A 16697-nucleotide genomic window follows, 5' to 3' on the forward strand; every position below is an offset into this window, starting at 1 on the left:
CCTTTCCCTCCCAAGTTGCTTTTGATCGTGGTCTTTATCAAAGCCACAGAAAAGAAACTAGAACAGAGCCCTCTTTCCCCTGTGAAACCTCAGGGGCTGGCTCTCCAATGTTGCGTTTCTCTTGGCAAGCTCTTGCATCAGTCAAGGGATCTTCTAGCCCACAGTTCCAAACCCTTCTGTATTCTTCCGACAAACCAGTTCTAAGGGCCTAAGAACTGCTGGTCAGGTTTATCGCAGTGGCAACCCCACTTATTGGTACCAGCTTCCTGCATTTGTTACATTTCCTGTTGCTGTGATTTAAAAAAAAAAAAAAATACCCTCACAAAAGGGTTTCTTTTGCCTCACAGTTCAAAAGTGACATCAATTGTGGTGAGATCTCCTCGCAGCAGGAACTCAAAGTAGCTGGTCACTGATCACATTGCATCACAGTCAGGAAAAAAAATAAATAAATAAAACAGTGGGACGCCTGGACTCAGCTCCCTTTCTCCTTCTCATGCAATCCAGAACCGAGCCCAGGGAATAGTGGGGCCCACTTTTAGAGTGTCTCCTGTGCCTCAATTAACACAATTAAGATAATCCCTCACAGGCATCCCAGAGGCTTGTCTCCTAGGTGACCCCAGGTGAAGCTGATAACACCACCCGTCATAGACGAGATGAGTAGATTCTCAGATATCTGAGTTTGTGGGGCTGAGTATTGGAAGCACCACTCTTGACAAAGCCTGCCAAGGAACCTGCCCAGATGAAGACAGTGGGTGGGGCACGGTGAAGCCACGGCCACAACTGCTGTCCTCAAAACCACCTAACTCCCACCTCTATCCATGCCATGCAAGACGGGTCCCCAGAGCCTGCCTCTCGACCCCACAGGACTGAGACCTCTTCTACCTGTCAGAGGGAACAGGTGGAGCAAGGGATGCCTCCGCCTCAGTCTTTCTGCCATGCGCGTCTCCCAGAGGTGCCTCGCCTTGGCAGAAGCTGGACCATGAGCAGAACTTGAGCTGTGGGGGAGCTCGGGGAAGGAAATCTCCAGCTGTCCAGACTCTGGGAACTAGAAAGGCAAGCATGCCTTGTCTCCCTTCTCTCTTTGAGTAGACTGGAGGAACAGTCTGCCATTTGTGTCAAAGCACCTCTTCTGAGCTGCACGCCTGTCCTTTCTAAGCCCTAAAGCCATAGCTCTGAGCGGCAAAGCTTCTGCCTTCGCAGAATAAAACTTCTACAAAAGACCTGAACTAAATACCTGCTCAAGCCAAAGGCCAACCTTATCATTCCGAAGGCCGTGTAGGCCGTGAGGTACATGAAAGAGTGGTCACATGTGGTCCATCTTCCTGAAGAGGCGGCATATGAGCCGATGTTTGAATAATTCTTTACCTGAGAGAAGCTTTAAATGTGAATGCGTGGACAATGTGAGCAAACTAAAATGGCATGCATGTGAAAACTGTACCATGAAACGCATTCTTTCGTATGCTGTCTTAAAAATTAATTTTGAAAATAAAATTGTTTACAGAAACAATCAAATTTACCTTCATACACACACACACACACACACACACACACACACACACACACACACACACACACAAAGGAACTTGGAGACAGAGACAGCAATACATTCAAAAGAGCCTTAATGTCTAAGGAAGACAAAGGGGACAGTGTGGCTGAGCAGGGTGGACAAGAAAGACAATAACAAAGTGCTCCAAATGTAGGTACCATTAATCAAATGTGGTAAGGGCAATAGGTCAGAAGACAACTGTCACTGAAGATAGCCTGCTACTCAGTCCCCAGGAAGGGAGCCACGCCACACCATGCTAGGCCGCACCATGTGACACTAGGATAGGGAAAGCATCACCAGGGACTATCAAAAGACAGGGAGCAAGAGGTGAATGTGGGAAAAATGGTTGTCTCAGTTAGAGTTTCTGTTGCTGTGATAAATACTGAGACCAAAGGCAACCTGGGGAGGAAATGGTTAATTTCAGTTTATACATCCACCTCAAATTGGTCTGGTCTAGGGGAAGTCCTGGAGGCAGGAGCTGATGCAGAGGCCATGGAGGGGTGCTGCTTACTGGCTTGCTCAGCCTGCTGATAGCATCTACAATGGGCTGGATTCATCAATCACTAATGAAGAGATCATCCCACAGGCCTGGCCTTCGGTCAGTGTTGGGGGGGGGCGGTCGGCGGGCAGCTTGTCAGTTGAGGATCTCTCTTCACTAATCACTCTAGCCTGTGTCAAGTTGACAAAAACTAGCCAGCGCAGTGTTTTACAGTGGTTTTCACGGGAGAGGATGGGCAAGGCGGGGTAAGCAGGCTACGCAGGTTGAGTATTTGATACTTTGAATTGCTTCATTGGATTCTGCCATCCAAGGCTTTCTGGCACCTGACCCTGGGACAATTAAGGCAGTAGAGATAGAGTAAAAAAAAAAAAAAAAAAACCTCAAGAGTAAAAGACAAACATAAGTGGCCACAGCCCAAAAGCATGGATTCAGTTCACTCTGTGGAAGTGGTTACGTGGAGTTTTATTAGTAACAGAAGGAAGTCATAAATCAAAGCATTTACCAAATACACCAGTAAAGACAGCCAGTGACAGCCAAGCTCTGCCCCGGTGCCTGACAGTCAGCTTTTGTCCAACGGCCTCCGAAGAATACATTCCAAAGGCTCTACCTGCTAGTCACGGGACGTTAGGCCACTCGGAGGTGGGCATGGAGGGCGGTTACCAAGGGAACCAAAGCTAGGCAAGACAGTGTGACGCACGGTCTGCAACACTCCACAATAACAGAGTTTTAATCCATCAGCCTTGAAGACTCTTCAACAGAAGTGGGACTTTTTTCTAGGAACTTCAATTTACAGGAAAGTGTTGGAAATTAAATTCTTTTCAGATTCATTTTGCTTTTATTTTATCTGTATGTGTCTGTTTACACATATGCCTGTGGTGCCTACAGAAGCCAGGAGAGAGTGTCAGATTCCCTAGGAAAAGGGGGGCGGGGTGGTGTCTGTGAGCTGATGTGGGTACTGGGAACTAAACTTGGGTCCTCTGCAAGAACTGTAAGTGCATTAACCACGGAGGCATCTGTCCAGCCTCTGGGGATTAAATTTGTGTGGCAGAATAGATGTTGAGGAAAGCAATAAAATTAAACGGACTACTAGGCTTTAGTCGGGATAATCCGACATTGTCATTTACTTGACAAGGAGAAGCTTGGGAGGAGAACAAGTTATTAGTCATGGTAAGGTGGGACTCAGTCTACAGAATCTAAAGGAAAAGAATTAAAAATATGACAAAAAGTCAAATCCAAAGTGATGTGTTTAGAAGTCACAGACACTAAAGAAAGTTTTCAGGAAGGGCAAAGGACCATACAAGTCAATACTGCTGAGGTAATGGGTGAAATGGCTGATATTAGCACAACATGGTCATATTGACAATTGTGGAATGACAGGGACAAATGGGGGAAAGTAGAGGTAAGCTAGGGAAAACAGGGCTGGGGAGGTGGCTCAGTGGTTAAGACCACTGGCTGCTCATCCAGAGGTCCCGAGTTCAATTCCCAGCACCCACATGGTGGCTCCCAACCATCTGTAATGAGATCTGGTGTCCTCTTCTGGAGTGCAAGCACATGTGCAGGCAGAACACTGTATACATAATAAATAAATAAATCTTTTTTAAAAAAAAGATAGGGAAAACACCACCTGATGGCTGCAATGCCCTGTTCCTATAATTCTAGCACTTGAGAGGCTAAAGCAAGAGGATTGACACAAGTTCAAGACCATCCGAGGCTACATAGCCACACAGCAAGACCATGTCCGCAAAAAAAGTAAGAGCAATTGCCCAACCACGCATTGATGCCAAGCTACAGAGCATCAGAGACTCAGGAGAAAGTCTAGGCTACCTCAGAGAGCACCCCTCTTCCTCACAAAAGCTAAGGTCTCTGTGGTCTTGGGGTTCAGTGTGGGGTGGAGTGGAGGGATGGAGGGAAAGAAGAAACAAACCAGCAGAAGTGTATAGTGTAAGTAACTGTAAAGATGTGAGAATGTGTGCTGAGGGTTGACGGTTGGTGAGTGTGGGGTGTTCTTGGAAGATGAAGCTCAGGCAGGGCCTCCAGCCTTCGCCTTCCTCATACCGCGGCTAACATTTGGATTACACATTTCAGCTTCACAAACCAAAGTGAATTTTGGGAGTGCTTGGAAAATGATCTGCATTTAAAAAAAAAAAAAAACAACTTCATTGCATTTTTTTTACTACAAAATTATAAGGAAAATAAAATCTCTGCCACTAGACAGGTGTTTAAATATTGATTTATGTAATAGTTCCCAAGCACAGATTCATGCTGTGAACATAATTTTTACATTAGGTTATGTGCCTGAAAAATAGCTGCCTGGCAAGGCATGTGCGAGGCACACCTTTAATCCCTGCACCTGAGAGACAGAGGCAGGTGGAACTTAAGTGAGTTCTCAGCCAGCCTGATCTCCATAGCGAGTTCCAGGCCAGCCAAGGCTACTTGGTCAGATCATCTCAAAACAGTGACAACGACACCTGGCAATGCTGAAAATTCTCGTACTAATGATGAAAAGTGTTTTGTATCCAATCACAGCCTCTTAGTGTCAAGTACTTCAGCATAAACGATGCTGCAACACCTATACTGCGCATGCGTCACCTATACTGCGCATGCCCGAATGGCTGCGTCAGCTGAGATCCTCGAATGAGCCACAACAGCAGATAAGAGACAGAATCACATCAACAAACAGGCGAACAGAAGCTGACTCTCTCCACAGAGAGGCGAGGCCTCAGGAGGGTCCCAGGGGCTCGCTGGCTGCCTCCGACACCGACACCGGAAAGCCTCACCTCCCTAAGCTTTGTTCTCTGTTCTTACGGTTCAGACACTGACTCTATCCCAAAGCAGATCTTTGGGGTAAATTCTGATGCATCTTGGTGTATTTCTAACCCACATGCCTCACCTTGTCGTTGGTCAGCTGAAGAAAAGTAACTTACAATTATCTTGTTCTTTCCACCACAAAAAAAAAAAAAAAAAAAAATCAAAATATCTCCCTCTGCCTTCCTCACCCTTCCTTTCCCTGGGTCATCTAATCTCAGCTCCTTACTCCTGCGCTGACATTTGTCGGGAGAGACACTCGAGTGGGCTACAAAATTCTTATGGAGGGTAATTTGGCAAAGTATTTCAAGAACATTTTTTTACTCAGCAATCCTGTTTCTGGAAGGCACACTAGAGAAAGTGGAGGTAAATGCACAAAAGGTGTATGTGTGAGTACATTTATCTCAATGTCAGGGACAAAAGTTAACTTCAATGACATTTCTAGGATTATAAAACACCCATACTAGGGATATGACAGAGGCTTTGTGGGAGTCACGGCATAATGTTCAAATGTAGTTCAATGAAGTAGAAACTGTTAGAACACATTTTAGACAATATAATCTTATTTAATTTTTGTGATCGCGCATATGTGCAGGTGCAGAACAAAAGCAGATGGCACTAATTTCTCAGAGACATCGTGAACATTTTGTTGATGGTTATATTTTCTTCCGTACATAAATTTCTTGCAACTAGCAGAGTTGTTTTTCACAAACTTGGGAAGAAACCCAAAGCAGTTCCCAGGCTTCCGCCTACAGCACCTCGAGCGTGCTTTCCCTGCCTCCCTGACTAGTAGCTGAAAAAGGGCTCACGGGCAATCAAAAACTGGCTTTCTGGCCAGGCGGTGGTGGTGCACACCTTTAATCCCAGCACTCGAGAGGCAGAGGCAGGCGGATCGCTGTGAGTTCGAGGCCAGCCTGGTCTACAAAGTGAGTCCAGGACAGCCAAGGATACACAGAGACACCCTGTCTCAAAAAAAAAAAAAAAAGAAAGAAAGAAAGAAAAAACAAAGGGAACACCAGTGTCTTAGGAGGGTCCAAAGAGATAGGGGTCAGTCAGGAGACACGTAGCTGGATAGACCAAGCCTACAGCAATACCAAGCTAGACTCAGGAGCTGAACGTGCAAGCCGAGCCAGCCCTCTCTGCCCCGTCCCTTCCCTGTAGATGCAAATGATGCCATCGACAAAGGCTTACAACAAGGGACTCACTAGGAGATGCAGGAAGGTAGGCATCTCAAGAGCAGAGCCCCAGGAAGGCACAGGAGCCTCAGCCAGGACCAGGGATTACGTCATCACACAATGTCATCTCAGCTGCTTTCCCCTTGCCTTCCGTTCCAGAGCGTGTTCGCTCAGCTCGACTCTCATAGTGAAGCATGGTCAAGGCTTAAAGCCAGGGCCCAGAAGCAGAGCGCTGAACAATACACCTGTGCCTTGGACGCTCACACTGGGTGAGACACACCAACACGCATGCTGCACCCTCTGGACCACAAGTCCCATCTTCTCTTTTTCCTTGACAGTGTCCAGGGATCAGGCTCTTAGCTCCAACATCTTGGGAAGAAGATGGAGTGTGGTCAAGGACCCCAGAGGTATCTCTTCATGAGCCGCCTCATGGCCCCTGTGACCTCCTTGTTCCTCAGAGTGTAAACAAAAGGGTTTAACATGGGGGTGACAACCGTGTAGAACATGGTAAGAATTTGGTCCGTGTCCCCAAGGGAATCTGCCTGAGGCCGCATATAGGCAACAGTCCCGGTCCCAAAAAAGAGGATGACCACAAACAAGTGGGAGGAGCAGGTAGAAAAGACTTTCTGACGCTCCTGGGATGTTGCGACACCAAGGATGGTGGTGAGGATGCGGGCGTAAGAAGCCACAATCAACGAGAAGGGCATGAAGATAAAAGCTACCGTGATGACAAGGTTCCCCACCTCACCCCAGAAAGTGCTTGCGCTAGCCAGCCTCAGCACAGGCAGGATGTCGCAGAGGAAGTGGTGGACGGTGTTGGCACCACGGAAAGGCAAAGTGAAGATGAAGATAGAGTGGGTGGTGCCAGTGACGATGCCCGCAAGATAAGAGGCCGCTACCATGGTGGCGCACGTACCCTGGCTCATTAGCGTGGTATAATGCAGTGGGCAGCAGATGGCGGCGTATCGGTCATAGGCCATGGCAGTGAGCAAGCAGCACTCGGCAATGCCAAAAAGGGCAAAGAAATACAGCTGAGTGAAGCAGCTGGCGAGGGGGATGGTGGGCCGGGAAGACCGGAGGTCAACCAGCATCTGAGGCACGATGGTCGTGGTGTACAGGATTTCCACCAAGGAGAAGTGACGCAGGAAGAAGTACATGGGGGAGTGGAGGGCGGCGTCAGCCAGCGTGAGGAGGATGATGAGGGAGTTGCCCATCAGGGTAACCACATAGATACACAGCACACCCCAAAACAGATGGCCCCGGAGAAAGCCAAATCCCGAGAACCCCAACAAAAGGAACTCCGTTACTTCTGTACCGTTGTCACCTCTCATTTCCCTAAAGCCAGACTGGGGGGCGGGGCGGGGGGTGTGGCGGAGAGAAAGGAGCCAGCTGGAAACAAAGGCAGCAGTAAGAAGGAAGAAGAGTTGTCTAGGAGAGCAGCCCAGCTTGCTGAGGTGAGGCGAGAGCCTCAGGGCCTACTCACTCCCATCCAGAAAATAAATTAAAATTAAAATTAAAATTAAAAAACACGTCGGCAAGAGGATGAAACACCAGAGAAGGTGAGGCACACTGGCAGGTCTTCCCGGTTCAGGATTTTTCAAACAAGTTTTGTTCCACTCACGCAGGGGCTAAGAGTAAAGAGCTGGGGACAAAAGCAGTTTCCTTCAAGAAGGGAGTTGAGAGTATAGACAGAACGTGGAGGGGCAGAGAGAAAACAAATAATCTGGCAGAAGAAAAGTGGGTCCGCTCGGAGGCTGAAAGGAAGAGCAGGAGACGGGGACAGAGAATTGAGAGCCAGAGGGTTACAGAGCTTTTATCCGGCAGATGGGTCCCCACGGTCCTCAAAGTCCCCTCCCTGGAGCACATGAGAGCAGTTCAATGCCCTGAGGAGCTGGTTCTCACAGAGTGTGGAGAGGGAGGAAAGTGTAGGGGGCGGAGTGGGGGAAGGGGGACATGGAGGAAGTGGCTTTCTCTTCCTGTGCCTAAGCTCCCCACTGTCGGGCCTGGGTCTGGTGGGCACACTCAGGCACAAAGGAGGGACTGTGTGTGGAGGAGGAGGCTGTTTGAGTGCTTCGGTTGAGCGTTAATGGCCCTGGACCTGCTTCTCTAGGTGGGACTTCCGGTCATTACCCCAGGGATGACCTTCTGCCTTTCCCACTCTTCAGAACTAGTGCTTAGCAGTCTTTCCATTCCTGGAAAACGCCTTTTCTCCCAGTGCTGCCGGTGGCGCACTGGGCCTTGCAGATGCTGGCACACTTCTTCCACTGGTGGCAGGCTTCTTCCACTGGACGAGGTCCACAGCACTCCCCAGTCCTGGCAAGAGTTTGTAAGCCCTTCTGTAAAACAGTGCTAATCCCCCAAAGAAAACAACTATTGAAATAACAAGCTGATTCTGGGAGAACTCCCAACCCAACAGAGACCTTTGACCTGCCAGTCCTGCTGCTGAAGGAAACAGTAACCTTCTCTGAATGTCAGAAATGGGAAAATATTCTTTAGACCCGGACAGATGGCAGAGGCGACCTGAGATGATACCAATGAGTGGAAACTTGTGCTGTCTCTCTTGAGTAAGAAAGGGAGCTTTTCGCTACCCTTGCCTGGGGCCCAGCCGGATAATCCAGAAAGACTTTTCCTATCCAAGGTACTCGGCTGTCTGCTTGAATTGTTTTCTTCCTTGCGGTGTGAAGGTTTGTGAAGGGCTCCAAGTGGAGGGCTGGAAGGTTGGCTCTTCAGTCCCGCAGAGGACTGGAGTTCAATTCCCAGCACCCATATGGCGACGCAAAGCCACTCAGTTCTAGGGGACCCTCAAGCACTATACACACGTTTTGCACAGACATACATGCAAAGGAAACAGCCACGAACATAAAATTTTCTTAAAAAGAATTCCAAGTGAGCTTTGATAAGCACACTGTGGCAGGCACACGACACACACACACACACACACACACACACACACACACACACACACGAGAGAGAGAGAGAGAGAGAGAGAGAGAGAGAGAGAAAGGAAGGAAGGAAGGAAGGAAGGAAAAAAAGAAGGAAGTCCCCCTTCTGTCAGAAGTCTAGGGGAGGGGAATAGGGCAGAAAAGGGAGGGAGGGTGGGAATGGGAAGATACAAGCGATGTAATCTGAATAAATTATAATAAATTTTTTAAAATTTTTAAAGTCATTTTTTTAAGTGTGGGAACTAGAGAGATGCCTCAAAACTGAATAGCATGAACTAATCTTTCAAAAGACCCATCAGGTTCCTGGCACCGTGTCAGACTGTTAGCAACCACCTGGAATTCCTGCCCCAGGGACCCAATGACCTCTTCTGGCTTCTACAGGCAGCCATGCTGGAGAGATGGCTCAGCAGTTAAGAACACTGGCTACTCTCCCAGAGGACCCAGGTTCAGTGTCCAATAAACCCCTATGTAGGCCAGAGCTGGAACATGTAAAGTCCAGGGTACAGGGCTCAGAGGCCACATGAGGCGCCCAGGGACTCAGCATCGCACAAAGGAGCAGAGTTCAAGCCAGAAGCCCAGGCTGCCCCCCCCCCCCCCCCCCCGTCACAGGACTCACTGCTCCACACTAGGCTGCTGGAGAACTGAAGAGGGCACAGCAATGACTACACAGGCAGAGAGAGAACTCAGAGCCTGGGCTCCAACAAGCTAGGCTGGGCCACCCATCCACTGTAGACCAACTAGGCAGACAAGTGACAGAGAAAACCCAAGGGAAAACCAGTGGGATCACACTGGGAAGAGAGACGAAGAGGCCAAGTCTGTCTTTGAGACTCTCGGGTGAGGGTTAGGCTAAGCAGAGGGCAAAGGGTTTGCATAACATAGCCGTCCTGGTCACGGTGTGGTCCCTCCTTCACCGTTACCTCAGCTCCAGCCTCTCTCACAAGGTGCCTCAGAGTCAGAACTGCTTTAAATATCTGGGAGACAAGCTCCCCTCTGTCTGGTACCAGGCTTCTTCTTTTCCTGTCATTCATCATGAGATTCCTGGGAAATGCCAACCTGCAGCAAAGCATTGTTTTAACAGTCTGGTAGTCTAAGGCAGGGACACAAGTGTCTCTTCTTAGAATACCTTAGCTCCGCAGGAATGATTGCCCTAGGCTAGAGTTAACCAGCACTATCCTGGTGCCTCCAAGGCAGGCATTCTCTGAGCTCCAGAGAGCACAGGACAGGACAAGGAAGAAGCCCAGGACGAGGCCCCAGGTGCTATGGAAATGTCTGTTCACTCAAAGATTAACTCTCACCTCCAGTGGAATGTTTCCACTCACGTACTCTGAAGGTGAGAGATTCGGTGCCTGGAGTGTACATTGCTTGAGGGGACATGGCAAGAGTCACGAAGTGGGAACTGAAGAGCAGTGGAAAAAAAATGGGACCAGCAGTTATAGACCAACACCACAGAAGTTAGGAATGAACATAACCTTAGCCACGGCCCGCTCACTGGTGCAGTGGGGCTGTGTGTGATGTCAGACACAGCTCACTCACTGGTGCAGTGGGGCTGTGTGTGACGTCAGCCACAGCTCACTATGTGGTGCAGTGGAGCTGTGGGTGATGTCAGCCACAGCTCACTATGTGGTGCAGTGGGGTTGTGTATGACATCAGCCACAGCTCACTCCCTGGTGCAGTGGGGCTGTGTATGACATCAGCCATACTCACTATGTGGTGCAGTGGGGCTGTGTGTGCTGTCAGCCACAGCTCACTATGTGGTGCAGTGGAGCTGTGTGTGACGTCAGCCACAGCTCAGTATGTGGTGCAGTGGGGCTGTGTGTGATGGGGCTGTGTGTGATGTCAGCCACAGCTCACTCACTGGTGCAGTGGGGCTGTGTGTGACGTCAGCCACAGCTCACTGTGTGGTGCAGTGGGGCTGTGTCCAAGATGCTGATGAACATAAGGTTGATGCCTGAAAACAATTGGCACCACTTTTGAGAAAGCAGGGGGCTGTGTCTGCGTACGGAATCATGGCTTGGGGTTTCTGTATCCTTTCCACAGCAGGAACAAAGGTTAATTTTGAGGCAGTCTCAGCTGCACATACAGGACCATGTGTGAGAAGCCTGTGCCTCCACCTTGCGGCTGAGTTGCTCCCTTCAACAAGTCCTGTGGAATTCAGACCCACTATCTAAAGAATTCCATGCCAATATTTAAAGTTTGCTGTGAGCCAGCCCCAGCTCAAAGCTTGCCTTAGTGAATACACCAAAGGCTGGCTTCCATCCCAGTCTACACAGAGGTGACCAAGGTTTAGTCCGAGGTCAGTTTCAGAACAGTTCCCTCTAACAAGAGCAGCTTTAAGGCTATTTTATAAGCCTCCACATTGCCCTACAAGAAACCTTTTAACAGAAAGCAGAGCACCGATTTTAATAGTCCAGGGAAGAGTTGATGCAAAGGGGCAGGAGGGCTTATGGACAATTTTACTGCACATAAGTTCATACTTCAGTAAACATGATTCAAAAACTAAACTTTTATTAAGATGACCTCAAGAGTTTAAAGTAGTGTGATTGTGCTAAAACATTCTCCCTCCCTCCCTCCCTCTCTCTCTCTCTCTCTCTCTCTCTCTCTCTCTCTCTCTCTCTCCTGGAAAAGCCATTGACCCTGGATCCCGTCTTGCCTCTCCTGGGCTGAGGTTTGTATCTTTGTCCTGAAAATGGCGAGTGATGCTCTCACAGCCAGTAAGAGCTCCTGAGAGAACTTGGGCCAACACTAACCTCTCTGCCCGTGCGACTCCATCCCAGATCAGATTTCCTCCTAACTTGCCTCCACCCAGACGCAACTTAGTGATTAGCAAATACTTTCTCCCTAAAGCTGCTGAGTTAAGTTTTAATTAATTCCCCGAGGTCACCCTCGGTTTCCTGTCTCTTCCAGACCAGGCTCCTCAGCTCCACAGCCCCGAGGGCCTCAGCAGCAGTAATTACCTCCTATAAATGAGGGCATCTCCACACAGCACAGTAGTAATTACAGCCACAGTGACTTCACAATTATTTCTGTCCCTCATTGCTGTTCGGCAATGTACATAGCATTTGAGTAATATCCGGTTTGGTCCTCACATCCGCCCTTGTGTGTTGGGCCTCAAAGGTGTTTATTACTGCTAAGTGCCAAGTGCCTGCAAAGTTGTGTGGCTGGTGTAGACAGAACTGAAACTTGAAATCCAGAGGCTGAATCCCTAGCTCCCTGTACAGGACACTCCCTAACGTCCCTGGTCCAGCTCACATTCAGGCTGTGCCCTTGCTGACTAGGTCTGTGCTCTGAACACTCAGATCCTTCCTACATCAGGAGAGTGTTGTCTTACACAGCCTCTGAACATCTACTCCTTTTTTTTTTTTTTTTTTTTTTTTTTTTTTTGGTTTTTCCAGACAGGGTTTCTTTGTGTAGCCTTGGCTGTCCTGGACTCCCTTTGTAGACCAGGCTGGCCTCGAACTCACAGTGATCCGCCTGCCTCTGCCTCCTGAGTGCTGGGATTACAGGCGTGCGCCACCACGCCCGGCTTAAACATCTACTCCTTGCTCACTCCCTCACCCCTGCCTTGCAGGCTGCCTGTGAAGAGGTGACTCCTCCCACCTCTGTGCCACAGTGAGCATGCTCACTGTTTGCATTTACGTACTCGGTCCAGAGGTGGAAGACACTGTATAAAACACGCCTATATGGCAAAGACTTAAAGCTGGAAACAAAAGACTAAGAAAAACTTTTTTTTTAAACTTTTTATTGACTCTTTGTGAGTTTCACACCATGCACCCCGGTCCACTCATCTCCCCGTCCCCTCATAACCACCCTTCGCCCTTGCATCCTCACCTCCCAAAATAAAACACACAAATGAACAAACAACAACAAACAAAGCGCTGAAAACATCTCATCGTGGAAGCTGTAGTGTGTCAGCGTGTCAGCGTGTCACAGTGTGTCCCCACAGTGTCTCCGTCTGTGCACACATCTTCACTTGCAAATGTTCATTGCAACGAGTCATTGATCTGGTTCGAGATCTCTGGCTTCTGTGACACCATCAATACTGGACCCTCACTGGGACTCCTCCCAGTTATCCTACTGTTGCCCGTGACATGAAGATCCCGCAGCTTTGGATCAGCAGGACTGGCCCTTTCATGTGTCCCAACCATTTGCAGATGATACAGATTTTGGCGTGGGCCAATCAGAGCCCTGGATCTGGGCCAGGGTGGTAACTGCTCACACTGCTCCTGCTAGGTCACCCAAAGCCAGCATCGTCAGGAGGCAAGCTTAGCTCTCCTGCTCTCATGCCCTCGGGGCGGCTCACTGGAAAGCATTTTTAAAAGGCAGTGATATAAATGGAATGGGGGGACTGAAAGCCATCCTAAGACCTCTGCTCTTCCTATGGGTGGGCCCCGGGTTTGGCTCAAAAATTGTCTAATAGTCAACTCAAAAAGGGCAGTGTCTGTGAGATAAAAAAAATAAAGAGAACAGCTGTCCTTGGAACTCAGGCAGGACAGAAGTTTGTCCCAGGGACAGTCCTGGAGAGAGATGACTGTGACATCAGCCCTGACAGTGAGTTTTCTGGGCTCAGTCTGACAGCTGCCCTCAGCAAAGCGGGCACCACTGCACAGAGACCCTGAGCTCTGCTCCACTCTTAGCACCACCGCCACTGGAGCCAGACTGCTGTTCCGTACCTTCTAGAGTGTTTGTCCTCTATCCACTAGATGTCAGCAGCAGCCTTCCCACAGACTATACCACCAAAATGTCTGGAGATGCCGCCAAGTGTGTCGTGGGGAACAACCGCACCACCACCACTGGTTGAAAACCAGAATAAAAACTATTTCTCTTTTGATGGAGAGAGGCAATAGAAGGACTCTTTCTTTTATTTTTGTTATTTTTACTATTTTATTGGGGCATAATATAAGGGCCATAAAAATCCACTCCTTTAACATATTCAACTCAGGTGGTTCACAGAGTTACACAACCCCTAATCAATTTTGGAAATTTTTTCAGGATGCCAAATTGAAACTCTGTGCACGTAGCAACCACTCACTCCGCTTTCCCCTCCCTCCCTGCCTCGTCTGGCAGCCACTGACCTGGTGTCTGGCTACAGATTTATATATTCTGAAATTTTACACAAAGGGATCGTTCTGATTAAGGTTGGAGAGATGGCTCCACAGGTAAGAGCACTGGCTGATGATCTTCCAGGGGACCTGGGTTCGATTCCCGGCACCCACACAGCTGCTCACAACCATCTGCAGCTCCAGTTCCAGAAGATCTAATGGCCTCTTCTGGTCTCCACAAGTAGCAGCCGTGCAAATGGCACAGACATCCACGCAGGAAGAACATTCACGCACACAGAACATTTTTTCTTAAACTGTAATAGCTTTACATTTCATTCCGTCTTAATTAAAATACAAATACATCACTTTTCCCCTTCTTTTTTCTCCCTCCAGCTCCTCCCAATCTTTCCCATACTTTCCTCAAATTGAAAGTCACTTTTTCTTTATTAGTGTTACATACATATGTGTGTGTGTGTACATATATGCATGTGTGCATGCACAAATATGGAACTACAACCTGCTATGTCCATTTTTGGTCTCTGTGTGTGTGCGTGTGCGTGTGTGTCCAGGGATGACCACTTTCCCTGTTAGGGGCTCATCCCTAGGAGAAGATAATTCTCGCTTGCTCTTGGGGAGTCATTAGCTGCCCTCAGTTCACTGTGGAGGGGTGAGACCCTGTAAAATCCTCCCCTTTCCACGTCCACGTGACCATGGTTAGTACCGTTATTGCTTGTGTCTTGCTCATATAACCGTTTCCCGGAGAGACTTTTCATGGCAGACTTCCTGGTGTTCTGGCTCTTACCGTCTTTCTGCCCCCTCTCCCACCACGCTTCCTGTGCCACAGACGCAGGAGCTGTGATGTAGGCAGCATCTTCTGGGCTCCCTCACAAGATGAGTGATGGCAGCTCATCAAAAGTAAACCTTCTCACACTGTGGGTATCAGGGTAAGACTTAAGAATGTAAGGAGGGGTTAGGTCCTGGTCTAGGAAAGTGGCAGAGATAAACCCCGTTCTGAGCATCCTGGTGTCGCTCACTGGGAAGGCTGGCCAGGTTTCTGGTACCAAGCATGATTTCCCTCCTGCTGAGAATGCCTTCAGCCCTATCCCACACGGACGACATATGAGCGCCACTTGCTGCATCTTCAGGTTTATCGCGCTATGCACGGGGTATGCTGGTCACTGGCCACACGTGTTGCAGCTGCGTAGGTGGCAGCTTGCATAGTGCTCTCTGGCGCCCTGCAGGTGAGACCATAGGAAGGGGACTTCCAGGTTGGATCCAGCTCCAGTGACCCAAGCCCTGGGCCTAAGTATGTCGTGTCTTCTTCAGCAGTCACATTCAACCTCTGAGAGGCGACAAAGGGCCACACCATTAGTCTGTATTGCCTTGGGAGTCATCCGGACTACCTGGCCCATGATTTGAAAGATTTTTTTTTATGCCTAATACTGAGGCCTTTGTTCATCTATGGCTCTTATTGGGGGCAGTGCCAGCCTAAGCTCATTAACTTCCTTTCATATATATAAAATATATATTAAATATATTACTATGTTTATTTTATATATTATATAATGTTTGTTTATACTAAATATATCATGTGTGTGAATATGTGTATACACGTACAATTGTACGTATAGTGTATAATTTGGGGTAATTATAAAATACTATTATTTCTTGGGGCTTTTTCAGACAACCGTGGTATGATTTTTTTCTTCAACACTCCTCTTCCTGAATCCTCCTCCCCTTCTCCTCCCACCTGGAGCCCCCTCCCCATTTTTTAGCTTCCTGCTAAATATCTCCTGTATCCTTCAAGTACCCCACCATGATATCATCCTATTTTCTTGGTTTCTACATTTACTCTACATTGTAAACTCACCCTGAAGATCTGAAGCTAGGAAGCACAGAAGAGAAAAAAAATTGAGCCGCAGATCTGGGCTACTTCACTCAATATCATGTTTTCTCAGTCCATCCACTTACCGGCAACTTTCTTAACTTTATTTTCTTTGCAGGTGGATAGATTGCACTGTGTGTGTGTGTGTGTGTGTGTGTGTGTGTGTGTGTGTGTGTGTAACGCCTTTATTAGTTGTTGACACTTTGAAGGACATTTCGGTTGCTGCACTTTCCGAGTTGCTGTGACAAGGACAGTCATGAACATGGCTGAACAAGTATCTGTAGAGTGAGGTGTCAAATCCTTTGGGCACGTGCCAAAGACTGGACCAGCCGGGCCACGTGGTGGACTTATGTCAGTTTTTTGCGGATTCTCCACACTTATTTCCAAGGCCCCTCGACGTAACGTGTGTGAGTACATCAATATCCTTGTTGCTAAATAATATTCCGCTGTATGGTGCATTATGCTTCGTTTATCCATTCACCAGTCCGTGGGCATTTGGGCTGATTACACGCGGGACTGGTATGAGCAATTACTGTGAACATCCATGTACAGGTTCTCTCGAGAACCAGTGTTCTCACATTTCTTGGATACATGCCTCGGAATAAAATTACTGCATCTTGTAATAGCTCTAGGCTCCGTGTCTCAAGGAACTGTCAAACAGTTTTCCAGGAAGGCTGAGCCTTTTTATAGCCCCACTGAGTGAACTAAGCTTCTGATTGTCCCGTGTCCTCATCGTGTTTGTCATTGTCTTTACTCAGTGAGTGTGTCACCACAGTCTGTCCCATCACTCCTTTTTGGTGGTTGGT

General features: G+C 48.3%; 1 protein-coding gene across 1 annotated transcript; it reads right to left on the reverse strand.

The window, feature by feature from the left end:
- Window positions 1-6417: 6417 nt before the first annotated feature.
- On the reverse strand, window positions 6418-7356 carry OR10P1 (olfactory receptor family 10 subfamily P member 1; the record flags this gene model as incomplete). Its single annotated transcript, XM_084759466.1, has 1 exon — window positions 6418-7356. One exon carries the CDS (start codon window positions 7354-7356, stop codon window positions 6418-6420), a length of 939 nt encoding a protein of 312 aa, XP_084615592.1.
- Window positions 7357-16697: the final 9341 nt, after the last annotated feature.

Source organism: Acomys minous, assembly GCF_964271855.1.
Source record: "Acomys minous genome assembly, chromosome: 15".
Classification (NCBI taxonomy): Eukaryota; Metazoa; Chordata; class Mammalia; order Rodentia; family Muridae; genus Acomys; species Acomys minous.